Source organism: Salminus brasiliensis, chromosome 23 (genome assembly GCF_030463535.1).
Source record: "Salminus brasiliensis chromosome 23, fSalBra1.hap2, whole genome shotgun sequence".
Taxonomy (NCBI): domain Eukaryota; kingdom Metazoa; phylum Chordata; class Actinopteri; order Characiformes; family Bryconidae; genus Salminus; species Salminus brasiliensis.
The window spans coordinates 11,605,619-11,618,505 of record NC_132900.1 but is presented as its reverse complement, the minus strand read 5'-3'; the positions used below and the strand labels follow the sequence as shown (position 1 = coordinate 11,618,505).

Here is a 12,887-nt window from a genome sequence, read left to right as displayed (position 1 = left end):
GGTGTGTATGTGTGTGCACGTGCATGTGTGTTTATTTGGAGACAGGCATGTTGGTACAGATGCAGCCATTCTTTTGAGGACTCGAGGGATGGCTCGCCTCACAGTGTGTGAATGTTTGTGTCTGTTTAAACATATATAATGCTGCCATTTCCAAAGCAGAAACTTAGAACAGCTGTTCTTAACTTTAAGTTATTTTGGACCGTTTGGAAGTTATTGAAGAGGCTGCTACTTCAGTTTTTAATTTTCAAAAATTAAAAGAAAATATTTTTGTGTTGCTAAAAAAATTGCAAACAATATTTAAAGAAGCAAAACGTTTCTGGCTAATCAGGGCTACGTGGCCAGACTGCCTGGTGATTGACAAAGGTGTAGCCATTGCAACGCAAACAACCCCTTGCCAGCAGGTCTTCTCTGTTTTTTTCAGACATTTATTGTCTGGTAGAAATTGGACACTACGATACTACGGTAACCACTATAGTAAGTGCTGAGTAACTAACTTAGCAGCATTACGCAAGAACTGGTATTTTTCATCCATAATACAGTCTGATATGGTTCAAAATACTCGAATCCAACCGAGGGGATGCAAAAGTACAAATACACTATATAGACAAAAGTATTGGGACGCCTACTTAAAATAATTCTTCCATGGTTACTGAGGTTGGGATGTTTGATAATCACCACCCAACTTACCCCAAAAGTACTGGATGGAGCACCAACCATCATTCCAGAGAACATAGTTCCACTGCTCCAGATCTTAATGCTAGGAGTGTTATATCTCTGCCAACTCACGCCTAGCACCAATAGGTTCATGTTCATCTGCTCCAGAGAGTCCTATTCTATTGGCAATACTACTAGACAAGATGTGTGTGTGTATGTGTGTGTTTGGACATTTGCACATCTGTGTCAGCAATGGCTGCCACTTAAAGTAGCTGAATGCAGTCATTTAATGGGGTGTCCACAAACATTTGGACAAGGAGTGCATCTCTCAATTGAAATAGCCTACATTGTTCTTTATTTGACAGTCAGTGGTGCATTCATGCAGGAATACAGAGCTGAAAGCAAAAACAGATGAATAAACTGTGTACGTGGTCAACCCCATAAATGTTTGCGTGCCCTGGTGTCGTTTGAGCGTGCTCTGAAAGCTTGTTTTTAGAAGAACTACCATATTCTTCAATGTATTACATTTTTACATTAAATTACACTCAAATAAAAAGAACACTGTACAACAGCCAACAAGTATTTCTCTGCTTGTACTGTGTCCAGGGTTTCCACTGTGCAAACTGCGCAGGTAAAGTCAGTGCAGTAATCTAGCCATAATTACCTACTAATTATAAGCCAACGTAACTAAAGCCCACTCAGAACTACGAGCTCACACGGTGCACACAGGGGGAGGCTAATATGAAGTCTGTTTTTCAGCAAAAAAGGCCTCTTATATATTTCCTGTATTGCAGGTTATAAATGGAGAACAACAAAACACTGAACACATAATTACACTTAGGGCTGAGAGATTTTGCCTTGTGCTTCATAAGTCTATTGGAAATCAATTGTAGAACACACATTTCGGCTGGGCTGCACGCTTGTATTGTATTGCAGCAGGGGGACTGCAGAATCTGTAAAGCTCCAGTTCAAAAGTGCACCACTCCCTAATCCCCTCTTCTTGCACTGTGTTGAATTATTGCTCACTTGTAGTTCGTCTGAGGCAATTGAAATTCTGTCAAAAGCGTGCACTCCAAACCTTCCACGGTTGTGTTTGGACGAAGTACAGGGGACCTGACTTGGAGGCAGTAACCGTCAGTCAAAATCCACATGCCGATGAGCTAAGGCGTATTGACGCTCAGCACCTGTTTGGTTGCCAAATAAGGACATGCCAAGTTGCAGACAACCAAAAATCTCAGAATGAGAGCTGAGAAAGAGTCTGAGAAAAATGAATAAATACATTAAAAAGTACTGTAAACAGAACAAGCAGGTGTCCCAATACTTTAGTCCACATGGTGTATAGTTTTTAACATGCTTTTGTTGGAGTAACCGCCTCTACTGTCCAGGTATGACTGTCTATTAGATTCAGTGACAAGAGCTTTAGTCCCCAACTCCCCGAATCTCATCCGTAATGTTGCAGAGCAACCTAAACCTACTGTTAACGAACTACATTGGAAAACATCGAATTCACATCATTCAGTGGCTCGAAATGACCACTTGCCTACATGAGCAAACTTTGTCTGCTCCATTTCAGTCCACTGTCTGTTGCTTAGTAACAAAGAGACTTGCAATGCATTCTGGTCAACATTTTAGCTCATGAAGGGAGCTATGCTGTTCACTAGAACTTATGAGTGCACTCTGGGAGAGTTGTAGTGTCCTCAAAATCATGTACGAAATCCAAAAATGGCTGAAGTTCTCAATAGTGGCCTTAAACGTAACCATGAATAGGAATTCATTTCAGGCAGGGCCTCACTTAGACTCTGTGGAAATATCGAAATCTAGAGCCCGTTATTAATTTCAAATAATTGTTATTTAGCATGTGTATAAAAGGTCATGCGGTTAGGACAGATCCAGTGTAGTCACTGGTGGAGTAATCAAGCTAATGTTAGCATGGTGGCAAATTGGTTGCAGCTTCCATCTGGCCTAGTTTCCATTACTTCCAACAAAATCAGTCCATCTCCTGAGCGTAACTGAAAAGCAGCCTTATGTAGCGACTCTAAACCCTGACTGAAATTCACTGGGTTGAAAGGGATATTTCCCAGCATTCTCTAAAGCTTGTCCAGCCTTGTGGGCAGAGCATGGATAAATCATTTCACATTAGCGCAGACCACATTAGCATGTTTTTTACCCTTCACTGAACTACTCAATCCCTCAGTATTTAGATGAAAGTCCCACACACATATTGTGTCTCCTCCTGTATGCCCCTTACTGCTGTAGACCATCACTCTCTCTCTCTCTCTCTCTCTCTCTGTCCCCTTCTCCCCCTATTTCTCTCATTTGCTGTGTCCCTCCTGACACATCACTGACAAAGCGCCACCTGTGCTATTTGGCAATGGGTCAAATCCCTCTCTCCCAACAGCTACTGCTCTTTCTGTCTCTCTCGCTCTCTCTCACTCACTCACTCTCTCTCTCACTTCCTTTTACTCTCTATGTGGCTCCGTCTCGCTCTCTCTTTTAAAAACTGTAACAAACTGGGTTAAATCCATAAGAAAATTTATCTTAACCAGAAAATGTTGCTTTTATATTTTATTATTATTTTATTATTTTATTACTATTACTCTACCTTTGCTGTTTAAATCTCTATATTCTTACATTTTCTCTCTCTCTCTCTCTTACTCTCTCACCTGTTTGTTTACTCCTCTGTCTTTTACCCCCCCCCTTTTCTCTCACTCACCTTTGTCGAATTTCTCTCTCTAAGTTGTACTTTTTCTATCTACCTCACTTTCTCACTACTCTCTCTTTCTCTGTGAGAGAATTTCACTTTCTCTGCATCTTCCTATCTGCCTTTGTCTCTAGCTCTCTTTCCCTCTCTGTTTTCACCTTCTTCTCTCTGTCCTGTCTTTTCTCTCTGCCTTAATCTCTCTCCTTTCCTTTTCCCCAGACAGTCTCTCTCTCTCTCTCTGTACTTTTCTTTCTTGCCTGCCTATGTTTCTCTCTCCTTGTTCTTTCCCTTCTCTCTGCCTCTATTCTTTTCCCTTTGCCTATGTCTCTCTCTCACCCTTTCACTGTTCTTTCCTTCTTTACTGCCTCTCTCTCTTCCTCTCCCTGTATCTTTTATTTTCTTACTGCCTATGTTGCCCTCTCTCTCTTTCTTTACTTTCTTTGCCTTCAGCCTATGTTTCTCTCTCTTTTCCGTCCTCTCTCCTCTCTTCCTCTCACACTCTTTCTCTCGCTGTCTTTCTCTCGTTTTATCCGCCTCTCTCACTATCAAGAACAGTGAGGAGAGATGGAGGGAGATGTGGAGGGAACGGAGTGGCGGTCTGTTAAGGAGGAGAGGAAACACTGAAGTGTTATTATAAATTTAAAGCTCCTCAGCTCACACACGCACAGACACACTCGCACACTCCCAGCTGCCATGGTCTCGTCATCTTCATTATGGCTGCCTGTTCTTAATATCGCACTGAGTGAAAGTGTTCATCTGTCGGCCCACGCTCGCCCTGACTGACCTGCGGATCTGCATCTCTCTGATCTCCTCATTTACTGCTTTTATCCTGAGTTTAGATCTGCTCTACCACAGCCAAGAGCCGTCCACACAACCCTTCAGCAAGTGATGATCTCCAACCTCACACTCACAATCCAAACCAGTTAAGCACAGTTTGTGCTGCTGTGTGCCTGTGTGTGTGTATGCATGTGTGTGTGTGTGCTTGCAAAACTATGTATATCTGCAGGCCCTGAGCTCATTTGCATTCTGCTGAAGCAGAAGCTGGCAAGGATATGTTTGCATGTGTGTGTGTGTGTGTGTTGGCTGAAGTAAAGATATTGAATTTCCGTCCTCTTTATGAGAATGTGTCCTCTAGGATCAAGCAGCTAGAAGTATTTAATTACCACACAATTACTGAGGGAGCACATACTGTACATCACAGACCTGTGTATGTGTGTATGCATGTATGTCTCATATACTGACTGGGCTATGTGGGTGCGTATTGTAGGTGAATGTGTGCCTGATTTGTGTGTCACTTTTTAAGCAGTTTAGCAAAATAAATATTTCTGCATAATCACAGATATTCTCTGCAATAATCACAAATATAATGTTGTTTCCAGCTCCTGGTGTTCATGAACAATTCAGCTGAAAGCACAGCGAGTGTGTTAACTGTGTCAGACTGAACCGTGTCAGACTGGTTTGTTGTAACAGCTGCTAAAATGTCTGGTAAAACACAACATGTACGTCATTGTAATTCTATGTTGTTTAAATCAGGCAAACTTTCTATAAAAATATCAGCATCCAAATAAATACCATTAGGAAAATCACAGCATGTAAACATAGCCACTGTAAATGCATACTGTGCTGGTGTGTGCTGTGGTTGGTGTGGTGCAACGGATAACATTAGTACCTGCTAGTGAGCTATCACACCATGTGGGAGCCTGGGGTTTGATTCCTGGTCTGGGTGACTATGCTGCGCTATACCAATAGCAAGTCTTTGAGCAAGATTCCTAACACTACATTGGCCCACATCTGGCCCACCTCTGTAATGGAGTTACAATAATCCCACCATGAATTTATTTGAAAGTCTTAAATGTGTTTCAACTATTTGGAAGACTTAAATGTGTTACACATAGTCCCAGTGTATTTGGAAGTCTAATCCCAACATGTATTTATTTGGAAGGCTTAAACATATCACAACTAATCCCAACATGTATTTATTTGGAAGGCAACTAATCCCAATATGTTTTCTTTGAAAGCCTTAAATGTATTACAGCTAATCCCAATGTGTATTTATTTGGAAGGCAACTATCCCAACATGTATTTCTTAGAAGGCTTAAACATATGACAACTAATCCCAAAATGTATTTTTGAAAGGGCTTAAATGTATTACAACTAATCCCAACATGTAATTATTTGGAGATCTTAAATGGGTTACAACTAATCCTAAAATATATTTATTTGTAAGGCTTAGATGCATTGAAACTAATCCCGCCATGCATTTATTTGGAAGTCTTACATGTGTTACAACTAACCGTGCAATGCTATTATTTGGAATACTTAAATGTGTTTCTTCTAACCCCACTGTATTTGGAAGTCTTATATGCATTACAACTAATCCCAACATGTATTTATTTGGAAGGCAACTAATCCCAACATGTATTTATTTGGAAGGCAACTAATCCCAACATGTATTTATTTGGGTGTCTTAAACATATTACAACTAATCCCAACATGTATTTATTTGGGTGACTTAGATGCATTACAAGTAATCCCGCCATGCATTTATTTGGAAGACTTAAATGTGTTACAACTAATCCTGGCAGTCTTAGATGCATTATTACTAATCTCATGTATGTATTGAGATTAGCCTGTATGTATTTTATTGGATGGTTTAGATGCGTTACAACTCATCCCACAGTGTTATTTGGAAGGCATAGATGTATTACAACTAACCCTGGTGTGTGTTTGTTTGCTTGGATGCTTTACAGCTAACCCTACTGTGTATTTATGTCACTGTGTATTTATTTGGAGGGCTTGGATGCATTATAACTAACCCTGACATGTATTTATCTGGAAGGTTTGGATGCGTTACAACCAAACCCCGGCATATGTTTATTTGCAAAGCCTTGATGTGCTACAGCTAACCCCACTGTGTGGAGGCCATACTTTAGCCTGACTAGCTTTTACCGTAAGTTATTTGCAAGCTTCAAAGGGACAGAGGGAGTCTGTGTGTGTGTTTGGCTGATCGTAACCCCTTTACTATCTCTCTCCTCCAGTGTCTCTAATAGACGTTTACTGTAATGAGGCTAATAGCTGTAAACAGCGTCTCAGTTTACTCTGATGTATCACACTCACACACACACACACACACACATACGCAACACAGCTGACAGCCTGTTCATGGGCTTTGATTTTCTCACTGCGCTTCAGTTTCTCATCAGTGTCTCCTTTGCCGACTCGCTAATGCCTCGCTGCTCTCTAAGTGCGGCATGTGTAACTTCATGTGTGATGTCACAGAGTCACCAAAGCAGCTGAGAGATTTAATGGAGACAGATGTGTCTCTGTGTGCCTCTCTCTCTTACTCACTCGCTCTCTCTCTCTTTCATTCTTTCTCTCTCTCTCTCTCTCTCTCTCTCTCTCTCTCTGTAATTCTCTCTTTTCTGATCTTTCTCTGCATGATGAATAGGATGAAAAGGAGGCTGATGGCTTATGAAGAAAACAGTAATCAGACACATTACTGTCACCGAGGGACACCCTGAGAGACTGACAGCCTGGGTGAAAGAGCAAGAGAGCGAGAGAGGGGAGGGGGGGAGCCTAGAAAGGAAAGGAGTAGGAGCAGTGGAGCAGAAGCTGGAGAGGAGTGAATGAACGGCAGGAAGAACGACAGAAAGGAGTGTTACAAAGAGGCGCAGAGGAGATTAATTAACCTTCTGCTAACCAGGAAATAAGACGGTGGGTTGATTGGACCAAATTGGTTGAACTGAAATTGGGTGATGTGATCACATGGTAGATTTGCAGCGTGATTGGCTGCTTTATGAAACCGGTTTCAGAAAGTTGAGACAGCTCCAGCTGAGGTTCTTGATTACTGGGTTTTAGTGCAAGACTTTGAGTATGTATTTCATCACGATTCAGAGCATAGTTCTACTGTGCTCTACTTAACATTCATTTCCCTCAGATTTGGCCCTGTCCTCCCTTTCGGCCATGTCTCTCAGTCTTCCCACTGCAAAGCAAAGCTGCTTTATTTATGGGAATCTGTTAGATTAGCTGATGTCCAGACAGCATGATTGCTTCACACTGATCCATTACAAACACGGAGAGCTTTCTGTCTGCCCGGCTACAAATAGCATGGTCATTCTCTGTAATATGTGATATTAGGACCTCATGGATGTTTATTTCACATCACATGCAAGGTGCAGTCCTGAATTTCTTGGGTGGAATGGAGAAGGTGGAGCTGGGAGGTGGAGTAGAGGAGATGAGGGTGACGATGGGAGTCTGAATTCAGAAGAATGTAGAGGAAGAAGTAGAGAAAGGAGGGGGCAAGGTGAAGGAGAGGAGGTGTAGTTGGGAGTCAGAAGGGAGGCCTTGAGGTTGTGGGGCACAGGGGAGGAGGTGAGGAAACTGTGCAGGATTACATTTACATTTATGGCATTTAGCTGACACTCTTATCCAGAGTGACTTACAGGGTTACTCATATTACAGAGGTGGGCCAATGTAGTGTTAGGAGTCTTGCCCAAGGACTCTTATTGGTGTAGCGCAGCATAGTCACCCAGAGTGGGAATCGAACCCCAGTCTCCCACGTGGTAAGGTAGCTCAATAGCAGGTAGTGGTATTATCTGTTGCGCCACACCAACCACTATTAGATTAGAGATCAGAGTGGAGGGGTGGAGGTGACAGCAGATGTGAAGGAGGAGGTTAGGAGGTGGAGAAGAGGAGGTGAGGTGAGGGTGGCGTGGAGAAGGTAAAGGAGATGAGGGGAGGATGGAGGAGAGGATGTGAGAGCAGAGGGGAGGGGAGGAAGTAGAGATGGGAGGAGAGGCGGTGAGGTTGGAGGAGAGAATGTGGAGAAGAGGAGATCTGGGCAGAGAGGAGAATTTGAGGATGGAGTGGGGAGGTGAAAGTGGACGGGAGGAGGTGGAGCTGGAAGGGGAGGAGAGGAGGTAAGAGTGGGTGAGAGCAGGAGGAGGTAAGATAGGAGAGGAGAGTTGAGAGATAAAGGCAGAGATAGGAAATGATAAGATGAGGGAGAAGGGTATTTCGAGAACAAGGTAGAGATGGGAAGGACAAGAGGTGAGGTTGGAGGAGGAGGAGCTAAAAATGAGGGATGAAGGTAGAGATGGGAAAGAAGGAGGTGAGATAGGAGGAAAGGAATGAGAGTGGTGTGATGAAGGTAGAGATAGGAAGGGAGGAGGAGGTGGAGGAGAGGAGGTGTGAGTGTGTGTGAAAGGAACAAAGAACGTATCGATGTGGGCATCAGACAAGTTTCATTTGTAAGCTAGCTCTTGTTGAACAATAATACACGGCCGGGTTTGACACCAATCCCCTTGAAGCCCAGCAGTGTGGAAGTGGGGAAGCGGCCAGTCTACTGTAATTAGCCCCTGAACTTCACAAGAAGCACCGATTTGTCAGACGAAGATCAAAGCGGAACAGCCGAGCATGTGTGCGCGTGCCTGGCGGACATACACCGACATCCTGCTGCAATCACACACGGCCGCTGAGACACGACCTTTTATAATCGGGGGGTTACCATCAGGAAACGAGGATAATCTCCACAAGGTTTTAATGGCAAAAAGTGGATTCAGTATAATGCAGTAGCAGTCTACAGTCACCCAGTCAAAAAGAGGGGGTCATTTCTTTTCCTATTGTCTGTGTTGTAGAGTAACGATAAAGACATTAAAGCCTCAAAATAACACAGAATGTGGTTGTAATAACACTATAAACTATACATATACACAGATTAGCCATAACATTAGCACAACCTGCCTAATACTGAGTAGCACCCCCTCTTGTCACTACAACAGATCTGGACATTTGAGTCATGGATTCCAGAAGACCTCTAAAGGGGTTCTATGGTATCTGGCACAGAGACATCAGCAGTAGACCCTTAAAGTCCTGTAAGTTGCAAGACTGGATCTTCACCAGGTTCGCATTAATGAGCCCAAGGTGCAACAACCATGACTGTCATCGGTTCCCCGATTATCCTTTCTTGGAACACATTTTGTAGGTACTGACTGATGTTTTGGAGATCTAGCCAGAGTGGCTTAGATCCTGTTCACTTGCTGCTTTAAATATCCACCTACTGACAGATGCCAATGTGGATAAAGATAATGTTCTTTTCATGTGGTGCATGGTGTCAGTTAACTATGTTGCATTTAGCACTATTATGAAGAATTTAGCAGAGTAAAATACCTGAGAACCATCCAGAAACATTTAGAAGTGTTGAGCATCCTCTGAGAACCATCCTGAAGCATTTAACAGTGTTAAAGACCATCAGATAACCACCCTGAATCATTTAGCAATGTTAAAGACCCCCTGAGAACCATCCTGAAGCATTTATCCACGTTGAACACTCTCGGAGAACCATCCTGAAGCATTTAGCAGTGTTGAGCACCCTCCGAGGAACCATCTTGAAATATCTAGCAGTGTTAAAAACCCACTGGGAACCATTCTGAAGCATTTAACAGTGTTAAAGACCATCCGAGATTTTAGTATTTAGTAGTGTAAAATACACTCCAAGAAGCATCTGGAAGCATTTAGCAATGTTAAGCACCCTCTGAGAACCATCCTGAAGCATTCAGCAATGTTAAAGACCCTCTGAGAACCATACTGAAGCATTTAGCAGTGTTAAAGACCCTCTGAGAAACATACTGAAGCATTTAGCAGTGTTAAGCACCCTCTGAGAACCATACTGAAGCATTTAGCAGTGTTAAAGACCCTCTGAGAACCATCCTGAAGCATTTAGCCATGGTGAACACTTTTGAACAGCCACGTTCTGAAGCGCTGAACAGCAATGAACACTCACCTCATGTTTGCCTTTCATCCTGCAGATTCGGATGTCATTCTTATTGGATTCCCACGTTCTCTTCTGTAGCAGTGAGAAAAAGCAAATGTCACACACACACACACACACATCTACATTAATGAGTCATAGAGCGTGTGTTGGAGAGAACAAGACTCACTTTGCTGTAGAACATCTCATCTCCTGATACATGGTCCAGTTCCACGCGATAAAGGTCATCTCTGAAATACATATACACACACACAATATTCATCAGCTTGGTGACAAGAACAAAGCACGACTGCAGCTATTTCTCATAACCAGGATGAAAAGCAGCTCATGACTATAAAAAAAATGGAAAGTGGATCAAAGTCCTTTGGAAATCTCAGCTCAGAGACATTTAAGGAGAATGTGTATGTGTGTGTGTGTGTGTGTGTGTGAGACAGAGAGAGAGCTGTTAATGCATAAATCATCTGAGATGAACAGTGAAAATGTAGCTATAGAATGAGTGAAGACGGGGTGGGTTCAGCGTGAAGACGAAGAGAGTTTTACCAAGGAAAAATACTTCAATGATTCCTGAAACAGAAACATTTCTATCAAAACGGGCAGCCATGGCCTGAAGGTTAGAGAAGCAGCCATGCAGCTAGAAGGTCACTGGTTTGAGCCCCTGAACTGCCCGAATGACCCGACTGAAGTGCCCCCTTACCCCCTGCAAACCTGGGTGCCACAGCTAGGGTTGCCCACCATTGTGCTCACTTTCCTAGTATTTACACCGATCAGCCACAACATTAATACCACCTGCTTGTTTGTACTTCTGTTCATTATATCAGCTCCTCTTACCATATGGGAACATTCCATAGTTCAATAATTCCAGACTGTAGTCTGCAATCTGTTTCTCTGCATACTTTGTTAGTCTCCTTTCACCCTGTTCTTCAATGGTCTGGACCCCACAGGCCAACCCCCAGTTCCTTCCCCACATTTAGTTGTATATTAGGACTCTTCCTATCACATGATGTCTCCAGACTGAGAGGCTTCAGATGCACTTCCGATATCACTGTACATACACCCACTATAAACAAACAACTACAGTTATCAGTCCAGACTGTGTACCACTAAACACATGCATACAATGAGTGGCTTGACTGCAAAGATTGGATCAATGTCAGCTGACTCGATTGGGGGGGGGGGGGGGGGTATAACCTGATAGGGGCATTAAAAATAAGGTCACAAAACCTGCCCACACTCTTATCTTAACCAGTGATGATTAGGAGTAGCCAGACTTTTTTTCCAGTTTTTACTGTGGTTGATTTGTATTGGAGGTATGCCTTTCAACAACTTGTGGAGATACACAGTGTAACTACATGATCCATGAACCTTCTCTTTATTCAGCAACTAGTTGACTGTAGTGAAATTGCTCATTACACTGGAATAAGAGCACAGTCAAATAAAGTGTTTCCGGATGGGCTGAGTTGGTGGAAAGATCACAGTGTGTTAAGCACTCCTTCAAGCAGCAGCAGCAGCAGCAACAGTGAGAGAAACTGTAGCATGGCAGGGCTAACAGCTGATCAGAGGCTGGTTGATATCGTCAGATACAATCAGCAAAACTCCACAGATTTTAAATACTTGTATGACTCAGGTTTAGCCTCAAATGTCATTTCTGTGCAGACCTCCAGTCCACGCCCTCACCATTTCTCTATATACTCTATACCCAGAAATGTCATCTTGAATGTATTGCAGTAGACTGCTAGCCAATATAATGCTAAAATGAAAACATAGAAAATATGTACTTATTTTATATTACTACAGTATATGGACAAAAGTATTGGGACACCTGCTCATTTACTGTTTCTTCTGAAATCAAGGCTGCTTTTGTTGAAGTCACTGTCTCCCAATTCATCCCAATAGTACTGGATGGAGCACCATCATTCCAGAGAACACAGTTCCACTGCTTCACAGCTCAATGCTGGGGGGCGTTATACCCTTCTAACCCACACCTGACATTAGGCATGGTGGGTGTCAGTAGGTTCATGTTTATCTGCTTCAGTCCTTTTCTATTGCCAATACCTATCCAAATAACAAACAAGCAGTGTGTTTGCACATTTGAACATCTGTGTCAGCAATAGGTGTACCTTAAAGTAGTTGAATGCATTCATTAGAAGGGGTGTCCACAAACATTTAGGCATATAGTGCATATTTACTTAATTAACTGTCCATTTTTGATTTGTGGCTTTTGTAAGTTCAAGAAACCATTGGCATATACCCGCAAAGTTTTGAATGAGATACAATAAAAGGAAGCCAATGAAAACTTGACTCATTTGCATATATATCAGTCTTAAAGGCACCATAACAAAAGTACCCATGCCTAATTGGGAGGGGAAAAGAAAGGTTAGAACATTGTTAAGTAAAAATTAGTAGCTTTTAGGGAGCTACACATAAGACAACTTAGATCTCACATTGTACAGGCTGTTATTAAGTTTACAGACCACAGAAAAAATCAAAGTGAGAACATTTAGCGTCCCTTTTTACAACACTGTGAAGCTGTGGATCTTTGAGACCAATTATTTCACAGAGGCCATTACCACAGAGCGTTTAGGACCACAGCTCCCACTGTCATGCCCTTCCCCCTGCGCTAATGAAGCCTCTGGAACAGACCAGTGTCACACTCCTTCTTGGCCTGTTCAGGAATGAATTAGGAGCGCTAAGAAAATTGCCAAACAGGCCATATCATGCTGCCTTCTAAAACCACTATTTTAGCCAATATCCCCACTGACCAGT

At 42.6% G+C, this 12,887-nt stretch overlaps 1 protein-coding gene across 1 annotated transcript in view; it reads right to left on the bottom strand.

Moving 5' to 3' along the window:
• Positions 1–12,887, bottom strand: part of sema6ba (sema domain, transmembrane domain (TM), and cytoplasmic domain, (semaphorin) 6Ba) — a 200,409-nt gene that overhangs the window by 56,641 nt on the left and 130,881 nt on the right. The window contains exons 4-5 of the mRNA XM_072668471.1: positions 10,294–10,354; positions 10,137–10,199 (exon numbers count right to left, since the gene is read on the bottom strand). Coding sequence (XP_072524572.1) covers positions 10,137–10,199; positions 10,294–10,354 — 124 coding nt within the window. The remainder of the gene's footprint in view (positions 1–10,136; positions 10,200–10,293; positions 10,355–12,887) is intronic.